Consider the following 16,556-nt stretch of genomic DNA (forward strand, 5'->3'; position numbering starts at 1 on the left):
TTCTAATTTCCCTTCTAATTATTTATAAATGCATTGGTTTATTTTCAACTATTTAGAAATTTTTAGATTTTTTTTATTTGTATTTCCCTTTTATTGTATAAATTACCAACAAAATCCTGACCTGGGAATCAAAAATTTAATATAACCTCAGTTTAACACCATTAAATAAGCTAAATCATGGGGTAATACTGGAATGTTATCCAAATTAATAAAGTAGGCAAATGGCCAAGTATTACATTCCCTATTTCATAAAAGAGGCATTAAGCACTCATGTCATAAGTTTATTGACAAACATATCTACTATGCCATGGGTTAGAGTTTGATCCATTTCCAGAGGCTGTATCTCTTAAAATGCTCTTCATATCTGTTAAATGGACGAACTGAAACATCCTTATGATTTAAGCAGTTGGTGTCTTACTATAAGGAAGGGTGCAGCAAATGGAGATCCAAAGTACAAACACATCTTAACTAGTAACGCCCACTTGTTTTCCACTGAAAATGGCAAATTCTTCCCAGGGGCCTCCTCATAGTGGCTCCTACGGAACACAGAGGTTGTGAACCTCCGGATGGTGTGGCCCAACATAGCGCTGCTGGAAGCTCTGCGAAAGGTGCAGAGACCGAGGACGGATGAAATGGCGGCACCTCACCAAGACCTTGTTTTCAGGACCTAGATATTTTTAAGTAATTGTTTTTATATTTAATTCCTGGATAGTATATTGTGTATGATTTCTATCTCTTTAAATTCATTAAAGTCTTTTACACTTAAAGGAAAAGATATTTTAAGTGGCTTCATCATTACCAAAATCACCATTAATCTCAAACTTTTCTGTGAATATTCTCTTCAGCTTTGTTCCCTGAGGTTTTCTTCTTCTCTAATGATGCAGTTGTCTATAGATCCCTCTCAAGTGGTAGCTGTTTTCTCTTTCAAATCTCTCAGAACATGTTTTCTGGAGATAGGGTACATTTCTTCCATACTCCATGTTGCCACTTCCAGATCATTTTCCTCATGTATTAAAAAAAAAAAAAGAAGTCTCTATTTGAAATGTCATTATAGACCAGATCACCCACTGTCTTCTATGTTGTAGCCATCTGTCAATCTCGCAGGTACTAACAAGACTCACTTCCCAAATATTTTAACACCAGGTTGGTTGATAACTCTCTCCAACACTATTATTTGGTCTTTATGATCATAGTATTTACATAGATTATTTCTTCATCCGTAGTGCCTTAGATCCCTGTCTCCTTCAACTAACTTGCTCTCTACACATCTTCAGTCCCCTCAGTCCCAAAGTCATCCTGTTACCTTATTATTGTCAAGAGTGGCACCCCTCCACAGTACAATTTCAAACATCCTGCACTGTGCCATCTTCTAGACTCTTCTGTGTTTATTTCCTATGTTATTTCAACTCCAACAATGCTCCAACTCCCATGTGCACCTTAAATCGCTTGATTCTACCATACTTTCACCGTTTCTCATACCATTTATGTCCTCTTTCCTTCTTATGTAAGTCACATTTCATAAACGTCACTATTACTGTACCTTGCTTTTAACCTCACCTCTTTTTACTTTATCTACTGTTTTAATACATTCCCTTGATAAAACAACCCTTATTACATCTGACGGTAGTTCTTTATGTCTGTACTTGTGCAGCCAGCTGAGGTTGAAAGGAGAAAACACACAATAGACAAACTTTAAGTTGATGATCACTTAACACATGTAGACCCTCAGTACTACTTGTGAATCACACTGTATTTTCCTTACAGCTCCTCTCTTCTGTTGTCCTAAAAAACTATTTTATACTTATCTTTCTCCCCTCAGATCTCTAATGTCTTTCTCTATCCTCACTCTCAGCTGACTATTTTCCTTCCTACTTCATAAGTAAAAGAACAAATGTGGATGTGTTGGTTAACTCACAGTACTTTTTTTTCCTCTTGTGGTGAATCCAGACAGATAGTGTCAGAAGTCGTACGGCACTTTGAATGTCAGGACCCACATACTACAACTTTTAATATGTTACTATGACTGATCCTTCTGTGCTGCTAATTAAGGCCAGTGCCTCTACTGTATACCGGCTCTGCGACCATTTCTACTGGAAAACATTGTTCCAGCAACTATTCCCTCTTCCTCTCCTGCTTCATCGCCTTTCTCCTCTATTCTTCATCAATGTAACTAATACACAGTCATGCTGTTAACCTTCTTTTCTCTCTCTCACCTAATTCATTCTTTGTTTGCTCTAGAGCAAAGTTCTTTGGCAGAGTTATTGAACACTCACCAATTTCTCTTGGAAATTTTAAATAAATTCACTCCAGTCCGAATTTCCTTCTACCACTATACTAAAATTGTTCTTCTCAAACGTTAAAGACTTGCCTATTGCTATCTCTAGTAGTTATTTTCCAGTCTTTACTTTACTTGGCCTGTCAGCAGCTGTTTACAAGATTTATCACTCTCTGTTCCCAACAATTCTTTATTTATCTTGCTTCCAAGATTCCATACTTCCCTGATTTTTATTTTAATTCTCTGGCCACTTCCTAGTTTCTTTTCCTGGTTCCTTTATTACTCCTCAACCAGAATCAGCTACATGATTTGTGGAACACAGTGCGAAATGAAGATGTGGGGCTCCTTAGTCCAATCAAGAATTTCAAGGCAAAGAACAGAAACTTAAAACAAACTCGAGGCCCTTCTGGGTGTGAGTCCTGGAGCAACTATAAAATATTAAGACCAGGAAGCCAACCTTGCCCAACCTCTAAATTTAGAGTGCCCAAAAGCCCTAAATATGAAACATTAGCAATGTTCTCTTTTCTCTTTACATCTAATCCTTAGGTGACCTTATCCAGTCTCTTGGATTTAAATCATTATATGCTGATGATTTCTGAATTTATATATTCATATTGTAACTCAAATCTGATTTCCATTTTTATGACTAATAGGAATTCCAAACTCAGTGCACCCCAAACTGTGCCGTGGATCTTCCTTTCAAAACCAGCTGTACTCATAGCCTTCTCCAATTCGGTTAATGAAAGCTCTATTCCTTTCATTTCTTAGTTTCAAATCATGGCGTCATCCTTGATGCTTCTCATTTTTGGCCAATTCTACCTTCAAAGTCTATCCAGAATATGATAACTTATCTGAGCAACCACTGCTATCATCTAATATAGTCTATCATAATTTCTCATGTGCCTTATGGCAATACCCTTCTGGTTGATCTCCTGCTTCTACTATTGACCTCTTTCAGACTATTCTTAACTTAGCATCCAGAGTGATCCCCATTAAACATTAGACAGATAAAGTCATTTTTTCCTCAAAACCATCTAATGTGTCCCTATGTCATTCAGCATGTAAGACAAAGCTCTTCCTATGTGATGTATTGTCATATCCTAGACATTCTAGGTAACTCCCACAAAAATTGTCACCCATGTGACCTCACTCTCTCTCTTGCAGCTTTCTTCTTGTTCCTGAAACATATTAGGAATACTCCTAATCAATAACTTTGTGTTTATTTTTTTCCTTTCCCTAAAAAGGTCTTCCCCTGGATATATTGCATAGCTAGGCCCTTTGTTCTCTCAGGTTTTTACTCAAATTTTACCTTCTGTGGCAGATTGAATACATACCACCTACCTCCAAAATATGTTGGCAACATCCTAATCACTAGAACCTCTGATCATTTTACCTTATTTGGCAATAACATTTTTGTAGATGCGATTAAGTTAAAGATCTTGAGATGGAATTTTATTCTGGATTATCCAGTCAAGCCCAAATTACTCACAGGGGTTCTTATAGGAAGGAGCCAGGAGGGTCACAGTGAGTAGTAGAAGATGAGCCAGTGAAAGCAACAAGGTAGAATGACTTGAGGAAGAAACCATAAGCCCAGCAGGCAACTTCTAGAAGCTAGAAAAGACAAACTAATTCTCCTAAGATGGAACACAGTCCTGCCAACACATTGATTTTAGACTTTTCCCCCAGAACAACAATATTCATACACTTGTATTGTCTTAAGCCACTACGTTTGTGCTCATTTGTTACAAATCAATAGAAAACCAATACATCTTCTCATGAAGTCTACGTTGAGCATCTTGTTTAAATTTAGTCCTCCTATTTATTTTTATTCTTACCCTTATCCTATATGCCTCATACTGTACATCATCCAGCTGATTGTATTTAAGTACTATTATGTTGTCAATTCCTTCCACTGAAATATGAGTTCCATAAGTGCAAAATTTGGGGCCTGTTTTTTGTTCAATGCCCTATTTGTAATACCTAGAACATGCCAGGGGCACATTAGGTGTTCAATAAATATTTGCTAAAAATGAGTAAATAAATAAGCTTAGACTTTTGTTTCTCTTTTGTTTCTCAGTGATTTTTATGCATTCTACAATAGTGCTCATGAATCTTCTGGCATAGTATAATGTGCTCTAAAAGCAAATGTGAGTGTGTGTGTGTGTGTATGCACAATATAGTAGCATATTTATATGTAACTGGAAATGGCAGGATACATGCATAAGATCATATTGCGATCTTAATGTGTAATCAATAGGATTGACATGACCAGACCAAGCATTTCCCATCTCATGGCTGCTTATTTCTGCATTGGAAATGAATAAAGTTGTCCATGATGTTTTTAATTAAAACAACATAAACAACAGAAAAACAGTGTCAGCAATTAGGGATAGATGGCATTGCCTTTTATTTTAATACATTACTTCTTAGAAAGGGTGAACAATATAGTAAAGAAAATCCAATGCCTCTTTCACTTTCTATATATATTCATTACTCTTAGCACATAACCATAGCATTTCCCACTAGCACATAGCCTCAAATATACCATAACTATTTCAAAAGAATGTATCACCTCTTAAACATCATAGTAGGATGTCAATGTTAGATTTTGACCTTAAGAAAAACTTAAAATCATATACTCTAATTTCATTTATGCCTATAGAACGTCAGGTTAGAGGAGCAAAGCAGTCTTTGAAATAAAGCAGACACCATACATAAAAGCTGACTGCATTTTAAGTTTTAGTTTTTACAAAGAAAATACAAAGGAAGTTAACTATAACTGTGTATTATTTCCATATAAAGAAGTCCTTAAAAATCATGCTATTCAAGCTTAATAAACTGGAATCCTCAATTAGCTTGTTGCTTATGCAGTGTCTGTAGCATATCCAAGCTCGTTATGCCACGCCACAGGGAGTACATCATTCTGACAAAGATATTTCCTTAGTGATATTTTTATTTACGGCCTATAATACAGGAATCGATCGGGGGAAATGTTCTGTCTTATTACAGAAATAGAGATTTTTACAATTGTTTTTCATTTTCCCCTCTAGGGTTGACTTGGCAGTGTAAATTTATATTTAAAGTATATTGATAATTCTCAGAAAGTATATTTAATCCTATTAATTGAGGTCTCCAAGAGGACTCAGTGAGGTTAAAATAAAAAGCTACTGTGAATCTCTAGTATTTCTGGTATTGCTGACTGTTTTTAACGTCAGTGGACAAAAGAAAAACACTGCTTCCTTGTCATTATAATTTCACAGAGCAGGTGTGACATTGAGTCATGGAGTGGGAAAAAGGTAGACCCTTGACACAGTTTGGCCCCAAGGGTTTATATATCACACCAGCAGTAGAAGAAAGCTCTCCTGCTGATAAAAAATTGCTTATCATTGACAGAGCCATATTCAGGGTGAGGGGAGAAAAGAAGAAGAAGAATATGCATTTCTTAAACTTTTCATGGGAAAAGTCCATATGTATTCATTAAAATTAGCTTATGCAAATGTACCAGAGGACATGTGGAACCAAACACCCATACACAGCCCAGGCATATTCCCTTATCATATAGCTAGCTCTCCTCACAAGCTACTCCACTTGAAATGTGCAAAGTCAGCATATACAAAAATGCTTTTAAGTATTATTAACAACAACATCACATATATAAATGTCAACTTTGACCAAGTAACTCAAGTCATGTTACAGAGAATCCTTCTTTAAGTAACTAGCTTCACTATGGAGGTAAGGAAACTGATGAACAAAGTAAATGAATTACTTATCCAAGGTCTATTTCACAGGCCAGGAACAGAGCCAGTACTAGATCTTATCCATGAGAACAGTTTAACTCCCTCTCTTAAAGCTGGCATATTACACTGAAGGTAACATCATAGGAGTATCTAATAAAGACTTTAAGCTATTATAGTAGAGTGGCTTCAGACAAAATTCGAATTGATTGAAACTTTCCTCTGAAACTTGAATCAAAGCAAACTCCATCTTTTTTTTTTTTTTCTGTACCTCTTCTCTTGTAGTGAAGGATCCAAAGATAGCACACAAATGGATGTTTCTCTGATACCTGTGGCTTATCAGTAAGAATAGAAGTAATGGAAATCTCATGGGAAAGCCTGCTTTTAAAAGATTTCCAATCCAATTTTTGAGCTCAAAAGGCTTGAATTAGTTTCAGATTAACATCCAAGTCTTTCAAAGGACATCTCCCAGAATTCAGTTGTCAGGAGGACATTGGACACCAGAACTTAGGTTCGATTTTTTGTGTCAAGAAGACAGAAACTGGCAAATATTCAAGTTTTCTATCTTTTTTTTTTCACTTATACTTCTTTTTTTTTTTTTTAATTTTTTTATCTCTTTTCTACATGTAGTTTGTTTTCTCATTTAAACTTTCATTACCTTCTTATAAAATAATTACCCACATTCATGCATGTATACACATACGACTGTATGTATGCCATGCAATGTGTCTTAATGTTTGGCTAAGGCAGTAGTAACTCAACAGAACATCTTACCTCCCTTCATGTGTGATACTCCATGGCTACTAAACCTAGAAGAATTAGAGTTCAAAGATGTTCAGTTTCAGTGTCCTTCATATGAATTTCAGTGGAGGGAATCCCATTCCATACATAGTACTCCTAATCAGTGTCACTTCCATCCTTTTTCCTGTCTCTGATCCTCAGGTTTTCCTCATTGCAGACGTAGTTGGGTTGACTGCCAAACTTTTTTTCAAATTTTTTCTTTGAGTCAGTTGATACTGATGTATAATCTCTATAAGACAAGCAAGTGGTAAGGCTACTACAGAGAGATATTCACCTCAGTCTTCCCGTGATAACTTGAAGCAAGAAGATTTATAATACAGAGAGGAAGCCTTTGGGGGATGCACACATTACCAGTTTAACCAAATATACTGATGTTTATTAATTAGAGAGAAAAATCTAGTCTTTTTAAAGAGGCCACAGAAGGATACTATTAAGAATTCCATTCCAATGTACTTTCAGCAAACTATTCTTCTGTGTCCTCTTCCAAATCTTCCTTTTGAGGACAGTTCTCTTGCTGAGGTCTGGTACCTGTAGAGGGTGAGCACTTGAAGTTTCACACTGTATCCCTGAGTGCTTTGTCAAATTCTAAAGAAGAAAGAAGTTCACATCTCACATTACAAATTGGGGCAAATGCTAATATCCTCTTATGTACACATGTTTATTTTTATAAAACTAATATTTAATTTGTTTTAATTAAAATCAAGCACATATTATTTGCCTACAGATTGTACATATTTGAAAGTTGATGGCCACCATATGAGGGAAAAAATAAAAACCCATAGGTTTTCTGCAATGCTGAGTCAAGTGCAGTGCAAACTGAGGCAGGTCCCTGCTGGGTAGTTGCACATGCTTCTACTCTGGGTAAGTCTAATGTCAATGTTAGAGGAAATAAAGGGTCACAGTAAGGATACATGTCTCTTTAGCTTATGCTTTTCTCCCTAAGTGACTTTAATGTAGCATGTCTTCAAAGCTGATACAAACTGCAACTTTCCTTATAAGTTCTCCCCACAAAAATGTTTATTTTCCTGAAATTCTGGTTGATAATAAGATAATTGTGAAAACCTTTGTTTCACCTCAAGGCATGAAGAGTAAACTTCAGATTGTAAACACACAGTCCAATACAGAGGAAGATCCTATTGTATATAGGTTCACATTTTCTATAGTAATTATATGGCACTAACATCCCATAAAACCTCTCCTTATTTCCTCTGAAGGTTAACCAATATTCGTGCCCAATAGTAATGCTAAGTAAAAGCTACAGGGAAGAATTTGCCTCATCCTTCCCTCACAGCTCTCTTATTTTCCAGAATTGTTCTGCTTGTTTTGCTTTTTCTCTTGGTGTTTTTCTTTCTTAAACTTATCACTCTGCAACAATTGTCTCCTCAAATACAAAGTGTTCCGATTTTAATTCCTGTAGTGGGTTGAATGGGGGCCCTCCTAAAAGATGTTTCCATACCTCAATCCCCAGAATCTGTGAATGTCATCTTAATTGAAAAAAGAGTCTTTAAAGATGCAATTAAGTTAAGGCTCTTGACAGGAGATCATCTTAGACAATCTAGACTAGCCCTAAATCCAATGACAATTATTCTTATAAGAGGAGAAGACACAGAGACAAAGAGGAGAAAGCCATGGGAAGATACAAGAAGTGATATATGGAGTGATACAATCGCAAACCAGGGAATACCTAGAGCCACCAGAATGTAGAACAAGCACAGAAGGAGTCTCTCCTAGAGTCTTTAGAGGGAATAAGTCACTGTTGACAAGTTGATTTCAGACTTCTAGTTCCCAGAACTGTGAGACAATTAATTTCTGTTGTTTTAAGCTGCTACATTTGTGGTAATTTACTAAGGCAGTGCTAGGAAACGGAATCAGCCCTTTCTTCTTTACCCATCTAGCCCAATATTCACCTATTTCACACATTATAAAACTTTTTCTGATTTTCACTATGTTTCTTCTTTGTCATCTCTTCAGATATTTATATACTATGAACAGAACATGACCCCCAAAATATGCTTCTTTAGCATAAGTATTGTTGAGCTGAAGGCAATTAAGAAGAAGCAAGTGCAAGAAAGTGCTTTGCTCTCCCTCTATTTGCCTAAGAATCAAGACACGGATTTACAAAGAGAGATGGTATCCTGCTCCTGCCACCCTGTTTCTATCAGGGAGAACCAAAGAAGTATTCATAATACATCTATGGAGAAAACAGAAATTATAACTAGACTTAGATTCCTTAAACTCAGGGACTCAGTACTGTATTGTCATCCTGAGATCACTCACATCTAGCATAAATACAGACACATGTATTGTTTAATAAATATTTTTAATTAATAACTTCTCAAGTTAAGTAAAAATGAAACATCAATCATTTCAACCTCTGAAGTCTTGAGTTGAAAATGTTTCAAACTTAAACTCTACTTAAATTTGCCAAGATATTTTCATCTATCTCCTCATCCTCTTCAAATTCAATGTGTGTCCTCAAACACCAGTGATCCATATGAGTAAATAATAATAATAATAATAATAATAATAACAATAACAATAAACAAGTGACAGTAACTCAGGGTCCAGTGGTGCCAGAGTCCAAGTCATGTCATGACACCATATCTAATTGTGTCAGTGTCTAATGAGGGCATGTCAAAATGAATACTTAGTTTTATTTTAAGAAAAATATATTTTAAAATTTTATCAGGGAACTTAAATACTATTTAATATGCTGTTTACATTAAAACATATATTCCTCATCCCAAGAAATGTTTTGCAATGTAATTCCTGGAGCACAGAATATTTATGAGATAGAAGCCGTCCTGTCCTATTCTTGATAATCCCAACCCCATATTGGCATGTTTGTGAGATTGGGATGCTTGGAAGAACAGAACATTCCCCGCCAAAATATGCTTCTTCAGCGTAAGGATTGTTGAGCTGAAGGCAATTAAGAAAAAGCTAGTGCAAGGAAGTGCTCTGCCTTTCCTCTGTTTGCCTAAAACTCAGGATATATATTTATTAATACAAAGAGAGAAGGTATCCTGCTTCCCCCACCCTCTTTCTATCAGGGACAGCAAAGGCTGACCACTGAAGACTTTAGCCCTGAACAGTACAGAGATGGCAGCAGAGGAATTGACAGTCACCGATTTATGCATTAGCCTTTATCTGCCAGTTATTTGTCTTCCTACAATTGCCACCCCTAGAAACTCAAAGTCCTTGTCCTGTGTCTTGTCAATTCTCTAAACATTTACTGTTCTTTGTTGAAAATGCTACATTAACTGGAATGTAAAACCACCTCCTTTGCAAGTACTCATTTTCTGGGTATCTCCCATGTGTATATGAAAAAACTGTTGTTTTAAATTTTGTTAATGTCTTTTGTTAAAGGGGTTTATTTCAACCAAGAATTTATGAGGTCTGAGAAAAAATATACTTTTCTCCTCTAAACTAGATACATCCATTTATTGTCATCTCTAAGTAACAGTGGTGGGAACTTGTAATAATAAAAAAGAATCTTTTATGAATAGCATCATTATCAGCAGCTTCGTGACTACCATCCATCTTCCCTTCTCATTTGCAATGTTATATTATAAAAGTAATTCCTGTCTTTCTTCTAATCTGAGACCGGGATCTCTGAGACTTCCTGAAAAGTCTCAATACTTGTCCTTAATTTCCTCTGCCTTTGCTTCATGAGTCACCTCATTTTGTTTCATGACCCCGTGTTTTCTATTGAAAGACAACAGGTACCTAAGTTCACCTTGATAGTCTCCTTAACATTCACTGCTTTTCTTTATTGCTGTTGTTTAGACTACCCTTCCCTGCTCTATCTTTTGTTCTTTTATCTTATTTTGGTTTCTAAAGCAAGGTAGAATAGTCCCCTCTTATCTGCAGTTTCGCATTCTGCAGTTGCAGTTGCCCACAGTCAATCACCGTTCCAAAGTATGTGAATACAGTATAGTAAGATCTTTTGAAAGAGAGAGAACCACACTCACATAATTTTTATTAAAGTGTGTTGTTATAATTGTTTTAATTTATTATTAATTATTGTTTTTAGTCTCTTCCTGTGCCTAATTTATGAGCTTTATCACAGGTACATATGGGAAAAATGTAGTATATATTATAGGGAATTAAGTACTATCTGCAGGTTCAGACATCCACTGGGGGTCTTGGAACTCATCATCAGGGATAAAGGAGGGACTACTGTAGCTGTGTTTTCTTTTTAAAGCCTCCTGCTGTTTAACTTTCTCTTCATCTTATTTCCTTGGCTCCCATTCTCCCTTACTACAATTCACTGCTACAGCTTCCTGCTGCTCAGATTGTGTTAGTTTTAAAATCTACAGAAGAGTTTTCTTTCTGACATTTACTAGCCAAGTTTCTTACTAGAGTCCTCCTGCCTGTGATTTTGTGTACTCTCTGAATACTCAATAAGTTACAAACTGTAAAAACCCATTTATTGACAATTTCTAGATAAAAAGAGAGAGCTGAGATGTTGGGAAAACTTGGATGGCAGTAGTTTCCCAGGTTTGAATGGCAATGGGACTCTGATCAAGTCCTGTGTACTAATGTGAGCTGATTTTGCTCATCTAGAAAATGAATGATAATGCCTCTTACAGAGGTCACATGTGAGGATGCATTAAAAGAATGAGAGTGAAAAATTTTTAGAAAAAACAACCAAGATATTCAATATCTTGAAGGCTAGTATCAAAGAGAATGTAGAGAATTTAGGTGATAAATAAAAGAAGATACCTATGGAGTGTTAATGAGATTATTCTGCAGTCCTTATGTAATTTTTTTGGTGAATTTTCTCCTTTCTTGTGGCTGGTATTAAAATATGGCAGGTCATCACAGAAATTTACCTGGGTACTTGGTCATTCTTTTCCTTCTCACCATTTGATCAACAACATTTATTACATTTGATGTGCTCTGTGCTTGAAATAGTATGATGAAAAAATGCACATATAGACAAAATTACATATTATTTCTGCCCTCATAGAGAAAAGGGTAGCATGACTGGAGTTGTAATAAAAAAGTGTAAACCTGGCTACAATATTGTGAAAGTTTATTTTATGTGTCAACTTGGCTGGGCCATAGAGCCCAGATATTTTGGCCAGACAGTATTCCAAATGTTTCTGTGCAGGCATCTTTGGATGAGAGTAACATTTAAGCTGGTGGACCTCAAGAAAAGTAGATTGCCCTCCATAATATAAGTGAGCCTAGTCTACTTAATGGAAGGCTTGAATAGAACAAAAAGCCTGACCTCCCTTGAGCAAGAAGAAATTCTACCAACAGGCAGTCTTCAGACTTGAATTGCACATCAGCTCTCTTTTGAGTCTCCAGCCCACTATGGAGATTTTGACTTGGCTGCCTTCATAATCACATGAGACAACACCTGAAAATAAATATATTGATGTTTATAATTAAAATATATTTATTAATGTACTATTTATTATATTATAACACATACATGTATCCATATATAACTATATATGTGTGTGTATATATACATATATGTAACTATCTTATTGATTCTGTTTTTCTGGAGAAGCCTAATACAAATTTGAATATTTGGTTGTGGGTCAAGAAGAATGTTGGCTATTATAGTACTTCAGGTGTGGGTTCACAATGCCATGCTTTAGTGGAATAGTGCTGGAGGTTGAGGCAAGTGGATTGAAGAGCCAGTTAAGAACCAAAATATGTAGGGCTTGGTGTTGCACTGGATATTACAAGCACGACAGAAGGACAAAACAGACTCCTGAATTTCTGACTTGCCCAACTAGATGCATGATAGTGCTGATCACTGACTGGTATCGCCCTGAAAGAGGACTAGTTTGGAAAGAAGGAATAAGTTTGAACACATTGAGTAATATGTTTTTGATAGATCCAAACATGGTACGTTAGTGTCTCCATATAAAGTCTAGATAACAATGAAGATTTAGAGTACATGTAAATTTGAGAATCATCTTTTTATAAGTGGTAATTGAAAAAGTGGGCATAGATGAAAATACATAATATAGAGAAGAAGAAAGCTAGGACCAAGTCTTGAAAAACTGCAACATTAAATGGTAGGATGGAAGACAAGAAATGTATTGACATTTTAAATAAATCTTAAGGTTTTACCGTTTTAAATTTTAATACAACATACCGGGCTAATGTGTTTGAAGGTCTTTGTAAAGTGTCATAGGAGCAAGGCAAGATGTAATTTTTGATTTGATTCTTCTTCCTTCATTGTTCAAGGGAAAAATTGGTCATTTGCATTATTTTCTTACTTTTTCATTAATCAAGAAACCAGGACAGAGTGTTGTGTAAGTGTCACAACAGTACCTGCATTCAGGTCCTAATTTCTTATTTAAAAATCTTCTTTGCATAGCATTTCATGAGCATAATGCATGAGCAAGTTAGAGGCTTTTCCACATTTATCAAGAACCTACCCTTGAGCTAATTTTATAGGATGTTTTGAAAGTTATTTTTGTGGTTTCTTATGTAAGTGCTTCAGGAACAAAATCACAAAGCATTCATCCTGCAGCTGAAAATATTAATTTATAAAGTTTGTAGAGTTTTCCAGATATACAAGTTCTGTGAATACATAGGTGTCTTGAAGTTTATCAGACATATTGACTAATATTGGGCTTGAATATTATTGGATTTATGATTTTGTATTGATACATAAAATTATACACAAATAATTGCTATTTGATCTGAACTCAATGCTGACTTATTTATTCAACAAACTATTTATAATCTAAAATGTTCTAGACAGTAGCATGCAAATATAATTAAGACACAGTTCCTGTGCCATTAAGAAGCTCACAGTCTGGTGGATATATATATATGTATATATATATGTATATGTTTAATGGAATGTGTTGTAATATGCAATAATGATAGTTTATTCTCAGAAAAAAGAAGAGGAGATAATCTGTCTTGCAACGGGATGGAGCCAAGAGTGAGGGAATTTTTAAAGGATTAGAAAATATTAACCAAACCAAGGGGGAATGATAGAAACTGCATTCCAGGCAGAATAGACAGCTTTATCAAAAGTACAAAGGCATGACATATTTTGGTTCTTATCAAGATTGCAGTTGCATAAAATGAAGGCAAAAAATGGAAAGATATAAATGGTAAAATCCACATTACGAAGTCAATTAAATGGCAGACTAGGGAATTGGTCATTATCCTGATGGCAACAAACAGCTGCAGGATAGGCTTAAGTAGAAAAGTTATAATAATTAGATTTCCATAGTAGAAAATATTGATATTTATGAATCTAAGTTAACACAACTGCTCACATGTGGTATTCATATTTCAATCCTTTTCCATTGCTAGTTTTGTGGGTTTGTTTGGTTTTGTTTTGTCTTGCCTTTTTTTTTTTTTTTTTGAGACATAGTTTCCCTCTGTAGGCCAGGCTGGAGTGCAATGGTGCAATCTTGGCAAACTTCAACCTCTGCCTCCTGGGCTCAAGCGATTCTCGTGCCTCAGCCTATCAAGTAGCTGGGATTACAGTCATGCATCACCATGCCCGGCTAATTTTTGTATTTTTAGTAGAAACGGAGTTTTGCCATGTTGGCCAGGCTGATGTCAAGCTCCTGGCCTCAAGTGATCACCTGTCTCGGCCTCAAAAAGTGCTGGTATTATAGGAGTGAGCCACCACGTCTGGCCTGTTGTTTTTAAATTCATGATTATTAAGGGAATATGATGCATTATTTTGCTGTTCACCAAAAATCCTACTCTGTGGTTCATGGGAATAGTTATGTGACTTTCTTTGGTTAAAAAAAAAAGAAAAAAGAAAAAGAAAAAGAAATGAAATAAAGTACGTCCAGATACAGAACGTAAATTTTAAGAATTAATATGTGGCATACCTAATCTCATTCTCCTTTACCATAAATGGCAACGTGATGGTAAATTACTAAAGTGTTTGGATTGTTTGTTACTGACTGCAGCAATCTAGGAAATTCTGACTGATGTAGGAGGTTATGTCATTGTGGTGATGCTTCCTTTTAGACTGGGAATTTTTTAGTAGCTTACTTGATCTCACTAATCAGATAGCAATATAGTCTATGTTATGTTGTTTCTGCCAAATAAGCTAAATGATAGAGAGTAGCAATTAAAGACAAATGAGATTTTTACCATCAGTTACATTGTTATTCATGATGATGAGAAATTGATTTGTGTTCTGTTTTTCTACAGAACACTTGAATACAATGGAATATATTTATTCATTTACAGTCAATTCTCTTTATTCAATGTAGATATGTTTATAAATACACCACAAGCATTGAATTAGTGAGTATGGAACTATGGCTCTAAGGAGCACTAGAGAATTAGATGCCTGGAAGACAATGGTCACAACACTTCTTCAACAAAAACACTGTTTGAGCTGTATGCGTCATTCACTAATGTTAAACAAGCCAGTCTCATCAGCATTGAAAACCCGCTCTTCCACAGAATACTTTTCCTATATAACAGTATTTTCTAAATTCCTTTTCAGCCCCCGATCTGTAGAACCTATGTTACCCATACTTTCAGTATTTTTCATACCACAGCACCTTTTGAAACATGAGAGCCAGTTGGCACTACCAGAGAAAGGTTTAATGTTTTCCTGATACTGGATAACACGATCATAAATTTATTTGGTTTTCAGCATCATAATGCTACCCACTTTTTTTTTTAAATCAGTTGAATTGAAAAATTAAACTTTTTAAATCTTTACCATAGATTCATCACATACTGTAGAAGTTACTTTAGCATTTTCTGGAGCATTCTCATGTACAGATTGGTAAATTTCTTCTTCCTTTTTATGGATGCACTATATTGCTGATTCATTAACATTGAACTCATGGCCAACAGCACTATAACTCATGTCTGAATAAAACTTACCTAAAACAAATTCTCCCCATGTGGCACAGAACTGCCTTCCTGCATTTAGCAACATTAGACAGCACTTCAGCACTATGCTTGGAGGCTATTTAAACAGCAAACGTCACCTAAAAAAATCACAAAAATACAAACAATGTGCCAATACGTAGGCCTCAAAATGAACACTTGTTTGCCATATGACCAAGACCTGAAACAAGAAGGCAGATTCACTTTGTTCAACCTCAGTGGGGAACATGCCCAAGAGCCTCAAATTCTTGGCTATTCTGTACATGTCTGCAAATGACCCAAAAGCCCATAAGTATTAATTTTGGGTCTGCAAAGACATTTTAACCAGTAGACAAAATTACAAATTCAGAATACAGAACCTGTGAATAGTGAGAATTTTTGTTTCTTTATTAAGTATATTGACTTGTCTTTTTTGAACAAGACTAAATCAATACTATGGAAGTACTGTGGAAAATAGAGGCACAACCTAATGAAGGTCTGGCCACCTAAATTCTAAAGCTCACATTTAATAGAAAGGGAAAAAGTCATGATGTCAAATTCGGTTCATTAAATTAGGCTAATGTTTATTAGCTACCAAGTAATTAGAAATAACTAGATGTAGTTCCGTTGGTGTTTAATAAAATAAATGCATTAACTATAGCATACTTTCCAAGCAGAATCAGCGTCACAAACTCTCAATACATATAGAAAAAGCATCCAATCCACTAACAAAGATTCATCGAAGTTTGGCAACAACCAAATATACATAGGGTAAATTATATAATTAATATATTACATGTATGGTGTGAGAAACTAAGTTAAATTTGTGGCTGTGCATCTGATCCTAGCATCTGACTGAGAAATGCAGAAAGTTAACCAAATAATTCTCTTTTTAATATTGCTTACAG

General features: G+C 35.5%; 1 protein-coding gene across 1 annotated transcript; it reads right to left on the reverse strand.

Moving 5' to 3' along the window:
- Positions 1 to 308: 308 nt before the first annotated feature.
- On the reverse strand, positions 309 to 583 carry LOC111539600 (cytochrome c oxidase subunit 7C, mitochondrial-like). Its single transcript, XM_023207487.1, has one exon. The coding sequence runs from the start codon at positions 581 to 583 to the stop codon at positions 392 to 394; it is 192 nt and encodes a 63-aa protein (XP_023063255.1). The 3' UTR covers positions 309 to 391.
- Between the last annotated feature and the right edge of the window lie 15,973 nt (positions 584 to 16,556).

This window comes from Piliocolobus tephrosceles, chromosome 1 (assembly GCF_002776525.5).
Source record: "Piliocolobus tephrosceles isolate RC106 chromosome 1, ASM277652v3, whole genome shotgun sequence".
NCBI classification, from domain to species: Eukaryota; Metazoa; Chordata; class Mammalia; order Primates; family Cercopithecidae; genus Piliocolobus; species Piliocolobus tephrosceles.

Excerpts from the sequence above, each read along its gene's own strand:
- LOC111539600 (XM_023207487.1), bottom strand. The coding sequence starts at position 583 with ATGTTGGGCCACACCATCCGGAGGTTCACAACCTCTGTGTTCCGTAGG.